We start from the raw sequence: 15,514 nt of genomic DNA on the forward strand, positions 1-15,514 counted from the left end.
GATGCATGGATGGACGGAGAGATTGTAGATGGACAGATGAAGAGACCCTGTTGATGGGGAGATGGACGAATATACAATGGATAGATGGATGGATGGATGGATGGATGGATGGATGGATGGATGGACGGATGCTTGAAGAGGCCATCCCATCTGCTCCCAGTGTGTATGTGTGCACGTGGCATGTGAGTGTGAGACACAGGTAGGTGTCCGGAGTTGCGGGTGACAACTGATGTAGCATGACAAGACCTATTCATAGCCCCAGAGCCGAATAACTTGAAAAGGCTGCTCTTCTGACACCCGCCTCGCCTCGCCCATGCGCAGGGGGAGTAGAAGAGAGACCTAATTGAATTACTGAATTTCCAGGGGTGGGTAGGGGATGTTTCAGACAGGTTGTGTGCTTGATCTGGATGGGAGCTGCGTATTTTAATTTTTGCAACGCTTGTCATTGTGTTTAGTGTTTAGCTTTTCGTTTAGTTTAAGGTTGAGCGCTTAGTTTATCGTTCGGTTTTAATTTAGTTTAGCGTTTAGTTTTGAGTTTAGTGTTTAGTTCCGTTCACCGACCAGAGTCCTGTTGAGCTAGGAGGCCGTATCAGTTGAATGAACAGTTACATAAATAGGCGATATACAATATACATTGAGCATGCTTTTTTCGGGAAGGCAGCACTATGGCAGGCAAAATCCTACTACTAATCTGGGATAGCCCAAAATCAAAAAGAGTTCAGTCGCCCTTTTCTGATTAACGCATTTCATACAAAAGCAGAAACGACTCATATTGTGCTCAGATGGATCTGCTGAGAAGTTACCGGCGCAGGCATAAAAACCAGCTTTACCCTGAAGCAAAAATGGAAGAGGGACGGGGATGATTAAGTTGTTAGGCGTAACCAAATAAATCCAGAACAAATCGCTTTTCTTAGTCAGAAAAGGTGTACCCAGATACCTCCTGATCTTTTTTTAAAAAAAAAATTATTTTATCCCTTTGCAAGTGAACAAAGAATGGATTTTTTTGAAGAATTGGCGTCAGTTGGATAATGGAAAACTCACTATAGTACTTGCGGTGGTTTTTATCCTGGAAAGAAATGAGGGTGCAGGTTTTGTAGTAGTAGTAGTAGTAGTAGTAATAAAGTTGGAAGAGACCTTGGAGGTCATCGAGTCCAACCCCCTGCTCAGGCAGGAAACCCTACACCATTTCGGACAAATGGCTGTCCAGTCTCTTCTTGAAAACTTCCAGTGTTGGAGCATTCACAGCTTCTGGAGGCAGGTTGTTCCACTGGTTAATTGTTCTCACTTTCAGGAAGTTTCTCTTTAGTTCTAGGTTGCTTCTTTCCGTGATGAGTTTCCATCTGTTGCTTCTTGTTTTCCCTTCAGGCGCTTTGGAGAATAGCTTGACTCCCTCTTCTTTGGGGCAGCCCTTGAGATATTGGAATGCTGCTATCATGCCCCCCCTCGTCCTTCTCTTCATTAAACTAGACATACTCAATTCCAGCAACCGTTCCTTATATGTTCTAGCCTTTCCAAACGATGTCAAATGTGACGCATAAACCCAGTCTATTTTGGTGAAAATCTCCTTTTCCAGTTATCTCATCTGTTTGCATCTTATGCTCATGGTATCATCAGATGCTAGGGTGATCATGTATACCACTTAATAGATTACATTTCCATTTTTCCTTTCTGGTCTTCTGCTCTGGATGATTCGTTGTAATGGTGAAAGAGGACGAAAACCCGCCTCCTCCAGACCATTCTTTCCACATGTGTACCTTACTCATCCTTTCCTCCAAAAACTATCTGACAGGGGTCATCTTCTTCAAGCCAGCCCTGATGCAGTAGATAAGGCTTAAGTAAACTTGGGTCAGCTTATGCAATTTTCTAAAAAGAAGAAATTGCAACTGGGACTTTTCTAAATTTCTTCCCCTGCTTTTGAAAGGCGGTTCCAGGAAGCTTAGGCCAAATTCCCGCCAAGCCCTGTGTCCTTGTGACTCCCTTGGTCACTTTGGGTTTCATCATTACCCACTTACACACATTTCACAGACACACAGGTAGAGCAAGACTTGTAAACCCCGTGAGTTTTGTTCCTTAAATGAATTAGGACTTTGACGATGGTGGAAAAAGAAGCTGGTTTCAAAATTATGTGCAAGGTCTTGAAGGCCAGAAGGACCTGGAACCAGCTGATGTTTTACTGCCTAAAGTTTTCTCTGTTGCACAAGTTCCATTGCTAATCCCCAAAAAAGCGGGGCTCTCTTTCCTGAATCATCTTCTCGGCCACATGTCAATAGAACATCCTCTTTCTCCTCCCTTCTGAGGTTTACTTCAGGTTGAGCAGACTAGTGCGTCGTCTTTTTTTTTGTTTGTTTATCCTACAGAAAAAAGATGGGGAGGTGGGGGTTTTTTTGGGTTCAAATCTTTTGCTCTAGATCACTTTTCTCCTGGTAGTAGGAGAAAACGAGCCAGATAGTCCATCATTTCTACCGAAGGGGGGGAAAAATAGCTTCATCCAGATGTGAAAGAGAAAAAAAAAAAATTCTGCTGGCACACCCAGTGGACAGCTGTACTGCTCCGTTAACTCTTGGCTCGGGCCTCTTGCATCCAAGCTGGGCTCAAATTTTTTTTTTTTTCCCCTGCTCGGAGAAGCCAGGACTAGTTTGCAAGTTGCAGAAGTTTGCAAAGGGACAAAGAGAAGCCCGTATGCAGGGCATCAAATCCACTGTGCCAGTTCAGTCTCTTTTTCAGCAAGGTGAATTATGCTGTCTCAGCCTCACAAGAGTGACTTACCTCCAGAACTGTGGGAGGAAGGAGAGCTTCAATTTTAGAAGAATTTTGGAGCTAATCCTGGTCTGGAAACTCATAACTGTTTGTACCCCTGTTTGGGATGTTTTTATGGATTCCATTTGTCCGGGATGGTATAAGGATTCCTGCCTTGTGCAGGGGTTGGACTAGAAGACCTCCAGGGTCCCTTACCAGCCCTGCGATTCCATTGTACGTGACACAGGTTTTCATATTACCCACGGTGTTCCGAGATTTTGCAGCTTAGAAAAATAGCTCCCAAAGGTAGCTTCTCCTTTTCCCCAGCTTGGGTTGGATCCCACCAAAATCGGGGGGGGGGGGAAATTAACATTTCTAGCATTTACAATTGCAGAGATTCTCTGGACGTCATGTGAGCTTTGCATGTTGACTGAGTAAGCTTTTGTTTTGTTGGGATGAATTCTTCAGAACAAAACCAAAGCATTTTCAAGAGGGGCAACTTTAAGATGTGTGGTCTTCAGCTCCCAGGATTCCCCCAGCCTACAAATGGAGTCCTATACATCTTAAAGCAGGGGTCTTCAAACTTGACCCCTTTATGACTTGTGGACTTCAACTCCCAGAATTCCTCAGCCAGGCACGCGTGCCTGGCTGAGGAATTCTGGGAGTTGAAGTCCACAAGTCATAAAATTGCCAAGTTTGAAGATCCCTGTCTTAAAGTATGCTGCCTGGGGAATTCTGGGAGTTGAAGTCCACACATCTTAAACTGATCAAGTTTGAAAAACCCTGTCAAGCTACTCTCCCGATGAGGAACGAATGAGTATTAAGTTGAACCCTGCTTTTCTGTAGCTTAACTCACTTGATGTGTATCTGGAATGACAGAGAGCAGATCTTGGTCAGACCTTTGATGTGGCCTAGATCAGGAAACAGACTCCACAAGAGGATTAGAACTAAGCTTTACTTGGGACTGTTTGGAACCGCTGCGGAACAAGAGAGCCAGAATTCTGGTCTGCTGCCAAAAGAAGGCTTGCGAGTTTCAGAGTTCAGGTGGCTGGTTCCACGTTCCAGGGAATTTTGTGAATTTCCAGTAGTTGCCAAACGTCAGCCCCTGAAATTGTGGTGGAATTAATCCAGAGTTACAGGAGGGAGGGGCTCCTTCCCAGGGGCCAAAGAGGCAGAGGATGTCTGGTGGGCAGGAAGAGAACACGGTTGGACCCTCCCTAGCGGTTCCCGGAGTATATCTATAGTTATTTCAGATGTACCGTATATGCGGGCGTACAAGGCGACCCGGCGTATAAGACGACCCCTGTCTTTGTCGCCGAGCCGCATTCCTAGAACGTCGTCTTATACGCCGGAAACTACCAGTATTTCCGGCGGTGTATAAGACGACCCCCGTCTTTGGCTCCGAGTTTAGTGCTTGCGGAAGTCGTCTTATACGCCGGCATATACGGTAATTGCTTTAGTTTGCCAAGATTCTGACGGTAGGCAAGTAACAATAAAGGAACTACTCAGAAGTAAATCCTGCCATTCTTGGTTTGTTCCTGTCCTGACCACTTTCTACAGGGGGAGGATCGAGAGCATCCTATCATGCAGCATCACGGTCTGGTTTGGAAGCATCACTGCTTCAGACAGGAGGGCGGTGCAGAGAGTGGTGAAGACAGCAGAAAAGGTTATTGGCAGTTCCCTCCCTCCCATCCAAGACATAGCATAGAAGCGTTGCTTGAGCAGGGTCCAAAAAATTATCTGGGACACTACACATCCTCTTCACGACCTGTTTTCCTTGTTACCTTCTGGGAGGAGGCTTCGTGGTATCCGTAGCAGAACATCCAGATTCAGCCATAGTTTCCTTCCATACAGCATTAACCTTGTGAACTCTCAAGCTTCCTCCTTCCGTTACATATTCAAGATGGACAGTATTTAATATTTATTTGTTATGTATATGTAGGGGTCTGGGTCTATACATATGTTGTACATAGTATGTTTAGGAGTGTCTCATGTATGTATTTCACTTTGAGAGCGGGCAACTAATTTTCATTTTTGATGTGTGCCGTTGTGCCCACAGTAAAAAAATAACAATAAAGGTTATCTTATCTCTTATCTTGGGCCTGACACCCTCTCGAATTTGGAGCAGCTCCGTAGCGGATGGGATGAGGAGCAGAAAATTGACTTCCTGTGGATGTCTTCTTCTCGGCCAAAGTAATATCTCCGTTGGTTTACTTCTGGTCTTCAAGGAGCCCGAGAATCCAGTGCTGTGCCTGTCTACGTATTTGGGCTTTAAAGGTTCCCAAATCTCATCTCTCTTCCTCTTTTCTCTCTCTTAGACTTTCACAGCATGGTGCAATTCCCACCTTCGGAAAGCCGGCACGCAGATCGAGAACATCGACGAAGACTTCCGCGACGGTCTCAAACTGATGCTGTTGCTGGAAGTTATTTCAGGTGAGACTCCAGAGGGCTGGTGTTTTCCAGGCCACCAAAGACTTCTCAGGTCTCCTAAGAGCTCCTGCTGTAGGTAGCTTCTTGAGATGATTCTGGACGCTCGTGTGTCTTCCTAATGTGGTCCTCGCCAAATTGGGATCTTCCCAATTTCAATTCCAAGAATGCCCAGACAACATTCAGGGCATCGGGTTGATCAAAGCCTTTTTTTAAAAAAAAAAAGCTTCCCCAAAGCACTTAAATTTTGCTTCCTCATTGGCTGCTGGCGAAAAAGCCTCCGCAGTAAATCATAGAGAGGAGTCGGTGAAGAAACCCTTAAATTAAACGAGTAAAACTGAACATAGATTCGATCTTTTCCCCTCACTTCCTCTTGGCCCAGTTCAGTGCCCCGATTTAAGCAAAAACGGTTTTAATGGAATAACTTGAATTTTGAGTTTCAATTACATTTTGAAGCGGATGAGAGCTAGTCAGTAGTCTTGTCTCCTGGCTGCTTGTGCCCATATTTTGCCCTTTTGTGTGGATTCCCTTTCGGAGGCACAGCGCGGCACAGGTTTTGCATACAAGTATTCCTCAACCTTTGACCAGAATTGAGCCCAACATTTATGTTGCTAAGTGAAACATTTGTCAAGTGAGTTTTGCCCAGTGGTGGGATTCAGCCGGTTTGTACCACTTCGGCAGAACTGGTAGCTAATTTTTTGTTGCCCAGGCCCATAAGAACATAAGAACAACTCTTTATAGGGCACGAATGTGTTATATTTACTGAGTTTCTAGGTTACAATATATTCTCAGTGATGAACAGCAAGCAAAACATCAGTCAGGGAAGGATAGGATAGGATAGATTGTAGAATAGAATAAGAATAGAACAGAAAAGAATAAGGAACAGAATAGAATAATAGAATAGAATAGAATAGAATAGAATAGAATAGAATCGGAAGGGATCTTGGAGGTCATCTAGTCCAACCCCCTGCTCAGGCAGGAAACAGTATATACCATTTCAGACAAGGGGCTGTCCAGTCTCTTCTTAAAAACCTCCAGTGTTGGAGCATTCACACCTTCTGGAGGCAGGTTGTTTCACTGATGGATTGTTCTAGCTGTCAGGATTTGTTTTCTTCGAAGAAAATAATAAAACAATACAGTGATTTGTGTTTATATGCTATATTTATTAAATTTAAATACCACCCACCTTGCAGGCAGATGACTCCGTGCGGCCTGCGACGCAAGAAAAACAGTGTTCTAAAAGATTAAAACAGTAAAACAGTAGAGTATAACATTAAATTAAGAGTGAGCTAAGTTGGCGGGTGTTTACATCAGCTAATGCAGCAAAGCAGGATGTAACCACATCCAGTGCATTCTTTTTAGATGTAAAAATGTATACAAAACAATCCTCAGTTTAAAAGTTTTCTGCCGCTGCTCTTCTGGAGCCACTGAAAGCGTGGGAGTGAAATTTATTTGGCTTACATTTCTGGAATTAATAAATGAACTGAAACATAACAATATTGTTTTTAGGTTTGGCCTCTTCTCTTTGCTGTTCAAATTATGCTGGAAAATATGTGAATTAGGGATGGGGGAATTGTGCACTGTATATCAACAATTATATGTCAACCCCCACCCCAAGCTACAAATACTCTTTTTCTATTGCAATTGTAAAGAGAGAGAACAATATAATTAGAGGAACAAGCTTGGGGGCCAAAAAAAAAAAAGTCTCTACCAAAAATTCTGCTCATCGATTCGTTGCGATTCCTGTCTGCCCCAAAAGGCATGCAGAGAATTGGGGGACCCTTTAGGCAAAAGAGCTATTCCAAAAACTGACGCAGAGGTATGAGGAAATGGAATTTTATTTATTTATTTTAAAAAAAAATTACAGCCAGAAGGTTGACAAGCGAAACAGACAGTTTTGTCTGGCTAATAATTGTTTATAGAGTTTGGCCAATATGGCAAGATACAAATTTATAACAATCCCGGAGGGCTAAAGGCATTCCTTGACTTAGGACTATAGTTGGGGCCAGGGTTTCCGTTGCTAAGCCAGGTCGTTGTTAAATGAGTTATGAAGTGAATTGCATGGTCATTAAGCAAATCCAGCTCCCCTCTCCCCCAGGTGACTTTGCTTGTCAGAACCAGCTGCGAAGTTTGCAAATGGCAAGTTGCAGGATCCAGTCCTCATGAGGATATGCTGGTTTGCCAAGGGGTCCAGTTTTGTTCAGGGGACTGTAGCGATGTTGTGACGGTCGTAAGTGCAGGACCAGATGCAAATCACTTTTTTCAGGGCCCTTGGAATTTTGAACGGCCGCTAAGCGAATGACTGCAAGTTGCTAACTACCTGTGCAGGGGGTCCTCTACTCACGACAATTCCTTTAGTGACTAAAGTTAACAACAGCACTGAAAAAAGTAACTTACGGCCGTTTTTCACGCTTACGACCGTTGCAGCATCCCCGTGGCCACGTGATTAAAATTGATCTGAATTTTATCCGAACATCAGGGGCAACCGACTCATCTTTATGACGGTCGCAGCATCCTGGGCCCTGTGATCCATTTTTGCAGCCTTCTGACAAGCAAAGTCAATTGGGGGGGGGGGAGAGAGAAAAGTCAGATTCACTTAACAACCGGGTTATTAACTTAAGAACCGTAGCGATTTGCTTAATGCCTGTGGCCAGAAAAGTCGTAAGATGGGGTAAAAAGTCACTTAAACAAACGTCTCGCTGAGCGACAGAAACTTTGGGCCCAATTGTGTCCGTCAGACAAGGAGTTACCCATCCTCAACGTTCTGATTCTCGGTTCGGTTCCTTTTTTGGAATCTCTTAAGATCCCAACTTCTCTCTTTTATGGATTTCAGGAGAACGGTTACCGAAGCCAGAAAGAGGGAAAATGAGAGTACATAAAATCAACAACGTGAACAAAGCGCTGGATTTCATTGCAAGCAAAGGAGTCAAGTTGGTTTCCATAGGGGCTGAAGGTAAGATGGCCGGCCTTTGTAAAGAGGGTTTTTTGTTTTGTTTTGGTTTGGTTTTTTTGCACTGGTAATCTGCCCCCAATTTACTATGTACTTGTACTAAAGTGGGAATTGTAAAACTTTTTAACCCAGTGGTTCTCAACCTTTTTACTGCCGCGACCCCCCCCCCCAACCGGTCGTAAGTCGAGGACTACTCCACCGGTCGTAAGTCGAGGACTACTCAACTGGTGCAGCACCGTTTGCAGAAGGGGACTTTTGGCGGGCTCAGCAGGGCAGAGACAGCCTGGACAATTCCTATTGGCTTTTGAAAGCCAATAGAACAGCGGTTCTCAACCTATGGGTCGCGACCCCATTTGGGGTCGATCGACCTCTTTTCGGGGGTCACCAAAGGCGGCGATCCGCCATTTTGTCCCCTCCGGGGGCGCGCCGCTGCCACGCACGTGTGCCGTGCGTGGGGGCGGCGGCGCGCCTCCGGGGGGTGGGGGCGGCGCCACGCATACGCGCTGTGCGTGGGGGCCCCGCCCCCATGCACGCCGCGTGCGTGGGGGCGGCGCCACGCATGCGCGCCACACGCGGGGGGCCACCCCCATGCGCGTCGCGCATGCGCATAACGTTTGTGTGACGGGGGTCGCCGTCACACAAACGTTGAGAACCGCTGCAATAGAATTAGACTCTATTCAAGAGAGTCTATTCTATTGGCTTTCAAAAGCCAATAGAATAAAAGGGAGTAGCACAGCTAAGGAAAAGGGGGGAAAAATGGCGGACTGCGCTGTTTGGCAACCCCCGTGAAATGGTTGTTCAACCCCAAATGGGGTCCCGACCCACAGGTGGAGAATCACTGATCTGGATTATTATCTTCGCTCTCTACAAAATGGGTGTATATATGTCTCTGCGTAGAGTTCTTGCTCATTCTCTTCCTGCTGTCTCTTTCCAGAAATTGTCGATGGCAACGCCAAGATGACCCTGGGTATGATTTGGACCATCATCCTCCGGTTTGCCATCCAGGATATTTCAGTGGAAGGTAAGAGGCAGATTGGCGCTTGCGAGATTGCTAAAGGCCCTTTTCTCACGCCCATCCCGAGTCGGCAGCAGCCTTCCGTTGATCCCAACGTTTTTCAAACTTGGCAATTTTAAGAGGAGTGGACTTCAACTTCCAGAACTTTTAAGGTGGGTGGAAATTCAGCTCCCAGAATTCCCCGGCCAGCAGGCTAATAAATTTTTAAGATTGGCAAAAATCAGCTCCCAGAATTCCTGACAGGGGAACCCCGGGACTTGACATCCACCCATCTTGAGGTTGCCAAGTTTGAAAAAAACACTGATTTAACTCAACTTTTCCTGGCTTTGACACCTTCCACAGTGGTCAGGCTGGATGAGATGGACGGGAACGGTGGTCCAACTCATGTGGAGACCACCGGATTGAAGGACGGCAGTTGGTGGTCGTGAGAGGGCGAGATTAAAAACCAAGGACGAAGTCTTGTGGTGATCCAGGATGGTGCTCACGCCTTAAGTGTGACTTCTGTGCTTGCAGCTTCTGGCTAGATCGGTCCCAATAAATCTTTCAGGGCATAGATGTTCACTCAGATGTTTATAGAATTGAAATGAGGCCCTGGATACTCCAGTGGCCTAGAACAGGCATAGGCAACCTTGGCTCTTTTATGACTCGTGGACTTCAACTCCCAGAATTCCTGAGCCAGCATGGCTCAGCTTGGAAACCTCTCCCTTTCCCCTTAGCATGGCTGGCTCAGGAATTCTGGGAATTGGAGTCCACGAGTCATAAAAGAGCCAAGGTTGCCTACCCCTGGCCTAGGCCTGTATTTTTTTACCTTGGCCACTCAGATGGGTGGACTTCAACTCCCAGAATTCCTGAGCCAGCACGGCTCAGCTTGGAAACCTCTCCCTTTCCCCTCAGCATGGCTGGCTCAGGAATTCTGGGAATTGGAGTCCACGAGTCGTAAAAGAGCCAAGGTTGCCTACCCGTGGCCTAGAACGACTGTCCAAATGCAAGAAAGATTGTAAAACGAAGCGTAGTCATGTGACGACCCACTTAATGACCGTAATTGCAGGCTCAGTTGCAGTCATACATTGAGGACTACCTGTATTCTTAGGCTTTACTCAATCTGGAGTATGGCAGCTAGCAGAAAGTAGATGGAGGAAGGAAGGATGGAGCTTAATAAACAAGATCCTTACCTTCCCTCTTTCCCATCTGCTCTGCAAATGTCTGCCCCCCCCCCATTCCTTGAATCTTTCTCCCCCCCCCCTTTTTTTTTTTTTTTTCCTTTTTCCTTTGAGCAACCAGTTGCATCCTGCCGCCAGATTTGATTCGATGCTGGCTTAATTTTGCCTTCATCCTGCAAATACCCCCCAAAGGCTGCCTCCCCCCCCCAAACTGGTTTCCATTGGGGGGGTGGGAGCATCCCAAGCCCTCCCAGCTGTTTGCAGACATGTGAAAGCCATTTATTTGTTGAGAAGGCATTTTCGGCCCTTAGTTCTTTTTTTGTTTTGTTTTTTGGCACCTGAATTTACGTGAGATCTGTTTTATTTCTTTGGTGTTGTATTGTGTGTTTTCATCTCTCTTTCCCCGTCGAGAGTCTGGGGGATCGGGGTGGAATATAAATAGTGGGAAAGAGAACTAAAAGACCCTTTTCTCGTGGCAAGGAATGCGTGTGTAAAAGTGTCGTTCTCTGTGGAATGGAAGATGCTCCAGTGGAATCCCTTTGATTTTATTTAGATTTAAGTTTATAGATTTGGCTTCACCTCAGTGTTTTTCAAACTTGGCTCTTTCAAGATGTGTGGACTTCAACTCCCAGAAATTCCCCAGTCAGCCTCGTTGGGAGTTGGAAGTCCACATATCTTAACATTAGCCAAGGTTGAAAAAAACACCACTCGGTCCTTTTTTTGGGGGGGGGGGGCTGGACTTACAGTGTGATGTTGTGAACCTGCCTTTGCGACAACACCGCACCAGCAACACAATGACCTCCTTTTTTCTCTCTCTCTGTAGAGACTTCAGCCAAAGAAGGACTCTTGCTGTGGTGCCAAAGGAAGACAGCGCCTTACAAGAACGTCAACGTGCAAAACTTCCACATCAGGTAACTTTTCAACACGACATTTATATATCTCTATATTTGGGCCGACTCTTGGTTTTACCTCTTTGAAACACAGACGCAGCCGTCTCACATCTGGAGAAACGGGCGTCTTTGGAAGGCTGCAAAACGTTGGTTTCTTGGCTTAAGGCAGGGGTGTCAAGCTCAATTTCATTGATATAGGATCGTTACTTCCACCCTTTTTTCTCTTGAGTAGTTGCCCTCTTACTCTTTCCCCTCCCACTTTAATCTTTTTTTTTTTTTTTACTCCTCAGATCTGTAAATCATCCACTCAGTCCATCGGGATCCATCATAACTTTGAATGGTCACTAAGCAATTGGTCAGGAATGAAGGACCACCCGTAATCCCTTTATTGACTTACTACCCTTCGTTTAGTGACCATTTGAAGTTATGACACTGAAAAAAGTGACTTGCAACCAGTCCTTGCACTTACAACCGTCACAGCGTCCCCGTAGAACAGGGATGTCAGACTCAATTTCATTGAGGGCCGCATCAGCATTGCGGTTGCCCTCAGGGTGTGTGTGGCCAGGGTGGGTGTGGCCTACTGGTTGGGCGTGGCCAGCTCTACATCGTTCGCGTCAAGGGAGCCTGTGGGAGCCTGGGCAGGAGTGGGGCAGATCTGAGGGTCTCTGGCAGAAGGGGGTGGGACCGGGGCAAGCGCCAAGGCATGGTGCATTTCTTCATTCCTCACCAAGGGTGACCCCTCCCCAGCATGCACCCTTGATGGGGACGACAAGGCAGGGGCTGGTTCCTCGCTGTTTCCAGACAGCCTTGTGGAGCTAAGACTGAATGCATTTCAGCATAGATGGCCACCACAAAATTGTACATTGGCTCCCGGCTGGCCTGGGCCAGGGCCAAGGCAGCGGGGGCCGTTCCCTCACTGTTTCCAGGATGGCTTCACGGGCCACATGAAACCACTTCGCGGGCCGCATCCGGCCCCTGGGCCTTGTGTTTGTCAGGTCTGGCTTAAGGGAGTCTGCCAGCCAGGAAGCCAACTTTTTGAAGCTTTGTGCTGGGACCTGAGGCCCAGGATTTGGAGAACCCCAGGAACTTTGTGAACGGCTAAATTTCCTTCTTTTCACAAAAGGCCTTTTGTGTTGACAGCTGGCTGCAGCAAGGTTGCTGTGTTGGGCGGGTTGATGGATGCTGATCCAATGAAGCATCCGATAGGGAAAAATCCCTGGGGGCGTTGATTCTTCCACCACACAGCAAGGTTGAGGGGAGATAGAGCAAGGCAGCCTTTCTCCCCCCCCCCCCTCTCTCTCTCTCTCTCACACACACACACACACACACACGAACCACACACACACACACACACACGAACCACACACACACACACACACACACACACACACACACACACGACTTAATTGACCCTGGTCAAGGATGGGCACTGGCCTGATTTCAAAACTTGTGCAAGGGAACAATTTGGACTTTGGGTAAAAGCTATCTGCCCTTCCCTGGAGCTTGGGAAAAGGAGAAGAATCTCAGAAACGGAGAAGAAAAAAAGAGGAAAGGAAGGGAGGTGAGAGAGGAATAGAAGGAGGGAGGGAAGGAGAAAAAAGGGGAAGGAGGGAGGAAGGAAAGAGACAGAGAGTGGAAGGAAAGGAAGGAAGGAAATAAATGTCAGAGAGAATACAACCACGTCCACAGATTCCTGAGCCTCATTAAGTCCCACTTACCTTTGCTCAGCCTCATCCCTTCCACAGCTTACTCCTGAGTAGACGCTGTGCTCCACAACAACAGCCACCCCCACAAAAATGCCTGCCAACCCCCAGATTCTGGAATAATTCCTCTTACATTTTCACTTTTCACCATCCTCTGGATGATTCAAAATTTATGTCTTTCCCCAGAGTAGCTCCAACAGTGAAATGGATGGTCTATAAATGGAACAAAAATAAGTTCCCAAACTTATTTGTTTGTCTTAGATACGATAGTTAATTTGGTTGAGAGTTAAATTTTACTTAACAGGTCGAAATGATTCTTTTTGTTTTGTTTTGTTTTTTTACTCTGTTTATATAGAAAACTATTTTGTGATAGCAGAAGAATTAGAGAGATCTATGATAAGAGACGAAAGGGTATTAATGATGTGTTAAATTAAGAGATGGAATATATGTGAAAATATTAGAATGTTATTCTTGGAATTTTATGTGTGTTGTAGAAGGGATGCCCACAATTTTATTAATATGTTTGTTTAAGATCAATTGGAATATTTTAATTGAAATTAGTGGAGCTTAAAAGCAGGAGTGATTTTTGTAGATGTAATAGTAGAGATGATTCTGTGGATTGATTGAATTTTAAGAAGAAATAGATTAAACTAAATTTGTTATATCGTGTGAGGAAATAGAGGGGGGGAATTTTTAAGGTATTAATTTTAGTTTTATATATATATGATTTGTTTTGCTATGATTGATTACCCTTTTACCACGGTGTTTTCCTGAGCACTTTGATGTTAAAATTTAAAAAAACAATAATGTGTATTTAAAAAAAAAAGTTCCCAAAGCTGTTGCCATTTCTTCTTATCGTGGACTTGCAAACTATGTTTTTTGGAAAGCTCAGACTGGTCCCACCTTTGAACCAAAATGTGTGTGTCTAAAAAGGTGCTGCCAGATGCCTTCAGATGTTGAGCTCCTTCTGTAACTCAACAGGTTCTCCCAACGGGACACCCAGTTTCGTGATTAACGTTTTTCTAAAGATACCCTTGGCTGCCTCAAGAGACTTTACTCTCTCTTATTTTCCATTTTTTTTCAGTTGGAAAGACGGCCTGGCTTTTAACGCTTTGATACACAGACACCGACCAGAACTCATTGAATATGACAAGCTCAGAAAGGTATTTGTGGAGGGGGGAGGGGCAGGCTGCTGTTCTGCCTTTCACCTCTGGGTTTTGAAATATTTTCCACCTTATCCTGGCCGAACTCGTGTTTTTTTCTTCTGCAGTGCCATTTGTACTGGGTTGAGTGAGGCCTGGGATCAAATCCCAGTTTGGCCCCCAAAAAACGCTGGGTTACTCTAGGGCAGGGGGTCTTCAAACTTGGCCCTTTAATGACTTGTGGACTTCAACTCCCAGAATTCCTGAGCCAGCATGGGGGAACTATGGCCCCTTCATGACTGCTGGACTTCAACTCCCAGAATTCCTGAGCCAGCATGGAAGAAACTTTGGCCCCTTCATGACTGCTGGACTTCAACTCCCAGAATTCCTGAGCCAGCATGGGGGAACTATGGCCCCTTCATGACTGCTGGACTTCAACTCCCAGAATTCCTGAGCCAGCATGGGGGAACTATGGCCCCTTCATGACTTGTGGACTTCAACTCCCAGAATTCCTCCGCCAGGATGGGGAAACTATGACCCCTTCATGACTGCTGGACTTCAACTCCCAGAATTCCTCAGCCAGACATGCCTGGCTGAGGAATTCTGGGTGTTGAAGTCCACAAGTCATAAAAGGGCCAAGTTTGAAGACCCCTGCTGTAGGCCACTGTTCCTTAACTTTGACCATTTTAAGATGCGGTTGACCTCAATTCCTAGAATTCCTCAGCCAGCGTTTTCTTCCCATGGTCAAAAGTAGTGTTAATCAAGCTTGGCCCCTTTAAGATGGGGGGGGGACTTCAATTCCCAGAATTCCACCCGTCTTAAAGGGGCCAAGGTTGAGAAATCCTGCTTTAGGTTAAGTCATAATCTCCAGCCGGAGCTTCATTGATTGATCACAAGATCAAGGTTTAGTCCATAAAGGTGGACTAAAATATCCAGGCCAAATCATTGGGGCCAGATCTGAAGTGATTTGAAACGTCATCCGGCTTCTTCGAACGTGGAACGAGGATCTTAATTTGTGGATGGTCGATCTTTAGAGCAGGACTTCAAAGACGCTTCAGTGGACTTTTCCATGGGGATATTTCTATTTGGAAGCTTTAGGAAAGCTAAGAGCAGGGGTCTTCAGACTTGGCCCTTTTATGACTTGTGGACTTCAGCTCCCAGAATTCCTCAGCCAGGCACGCGTGCCTGGCTGAGGAATTCTGGGAGTTGAAGTCCACAAGTCATAAAAGGGCCAGGTTTTGAAGACCCCTGGCTAAGAGGTATGATGAGAAAATCAGGCACAGCTGCTCATAGTGATGAGCCATTAAGGCAGTGTCAACCAAGTTTTAACCTCTCTGGCCATTTCCCTTTCTCTAGGACGATCCGGTTACGAATCTGAACAACGCTTTTGAGGTCGCCGAGAAGTACCTTGACATTCCCAAGATGTTAGACGCAGAAGGTAAGCCGGAGATTTATGCCTTAATATCTTTTGGGGGTCCCGTTTCGTTCCAC

The 15,514-nt window shown here is 45.8% G+C and overlaps 1 protein-coding gene across 3 annotated transcripts in view; it reads left to right on the forward strand.

The window, feature by feature from the left end:
- Positions 1 to 15,514, forward strand: part of ACTN4 (actinin alpha 4) — an 85,328-nt gene that overhangs the window by 36,750 nt on the left and 33,064 nt on the right. For all 3 annotated transcript variants that reach the window (XM_039363459.1, XM_039363451.1, XM_039363442.1), the window contains exons 2-7: positions 5,055 to 5,169; positions 7,997 to 8,116; positions 9,048 to 9,134; positions 11,112 to 11,199; positions 13,966 to 14,044; positions 15,380 to 15,461. In XM_039363459.1, the coding sequence (XP_039219393.1) occupies positions 5,145 to 5,169; positions 7,997 to 8,116; positions 9,048 to 9,134; positions 11,112 to 11,199; positions 13,966 to 14,044; positions 15,380 to 15,461 (481 nt within the window). In that variant the 5' untranslated portion in view covers positions 5,055 to 5,144. The remainder of the gene's footprint in view (positions 1 to 5,054; positions 5,170 to 7,996; positions 8,117 to 9,047; positions 9,135 to 11,111; positions 11,200 to 13,965; positions 14,045 to 15,379; positions 15,462 to 15,514) is intronic.

The sequence above is a fragment of the Crotalus tigris genome, unplaced genomic scaffold, assembly GCF_016545835.1.
Source record: "Crotalus tigris isolate CLP2741 ecotype Arizona unplaced genomic scaffold, ASM1654583v1 scf7180000017590.881132, whole genome shotgun sequence".
In the NCBI taxonomy this organism is placed as follows: domain Eukaryota; kingdom Metazoa; phylum Chordata; class Lepidosauria; order Squamata; family Viperidae; genus Crotalus; species Crotalus tigris.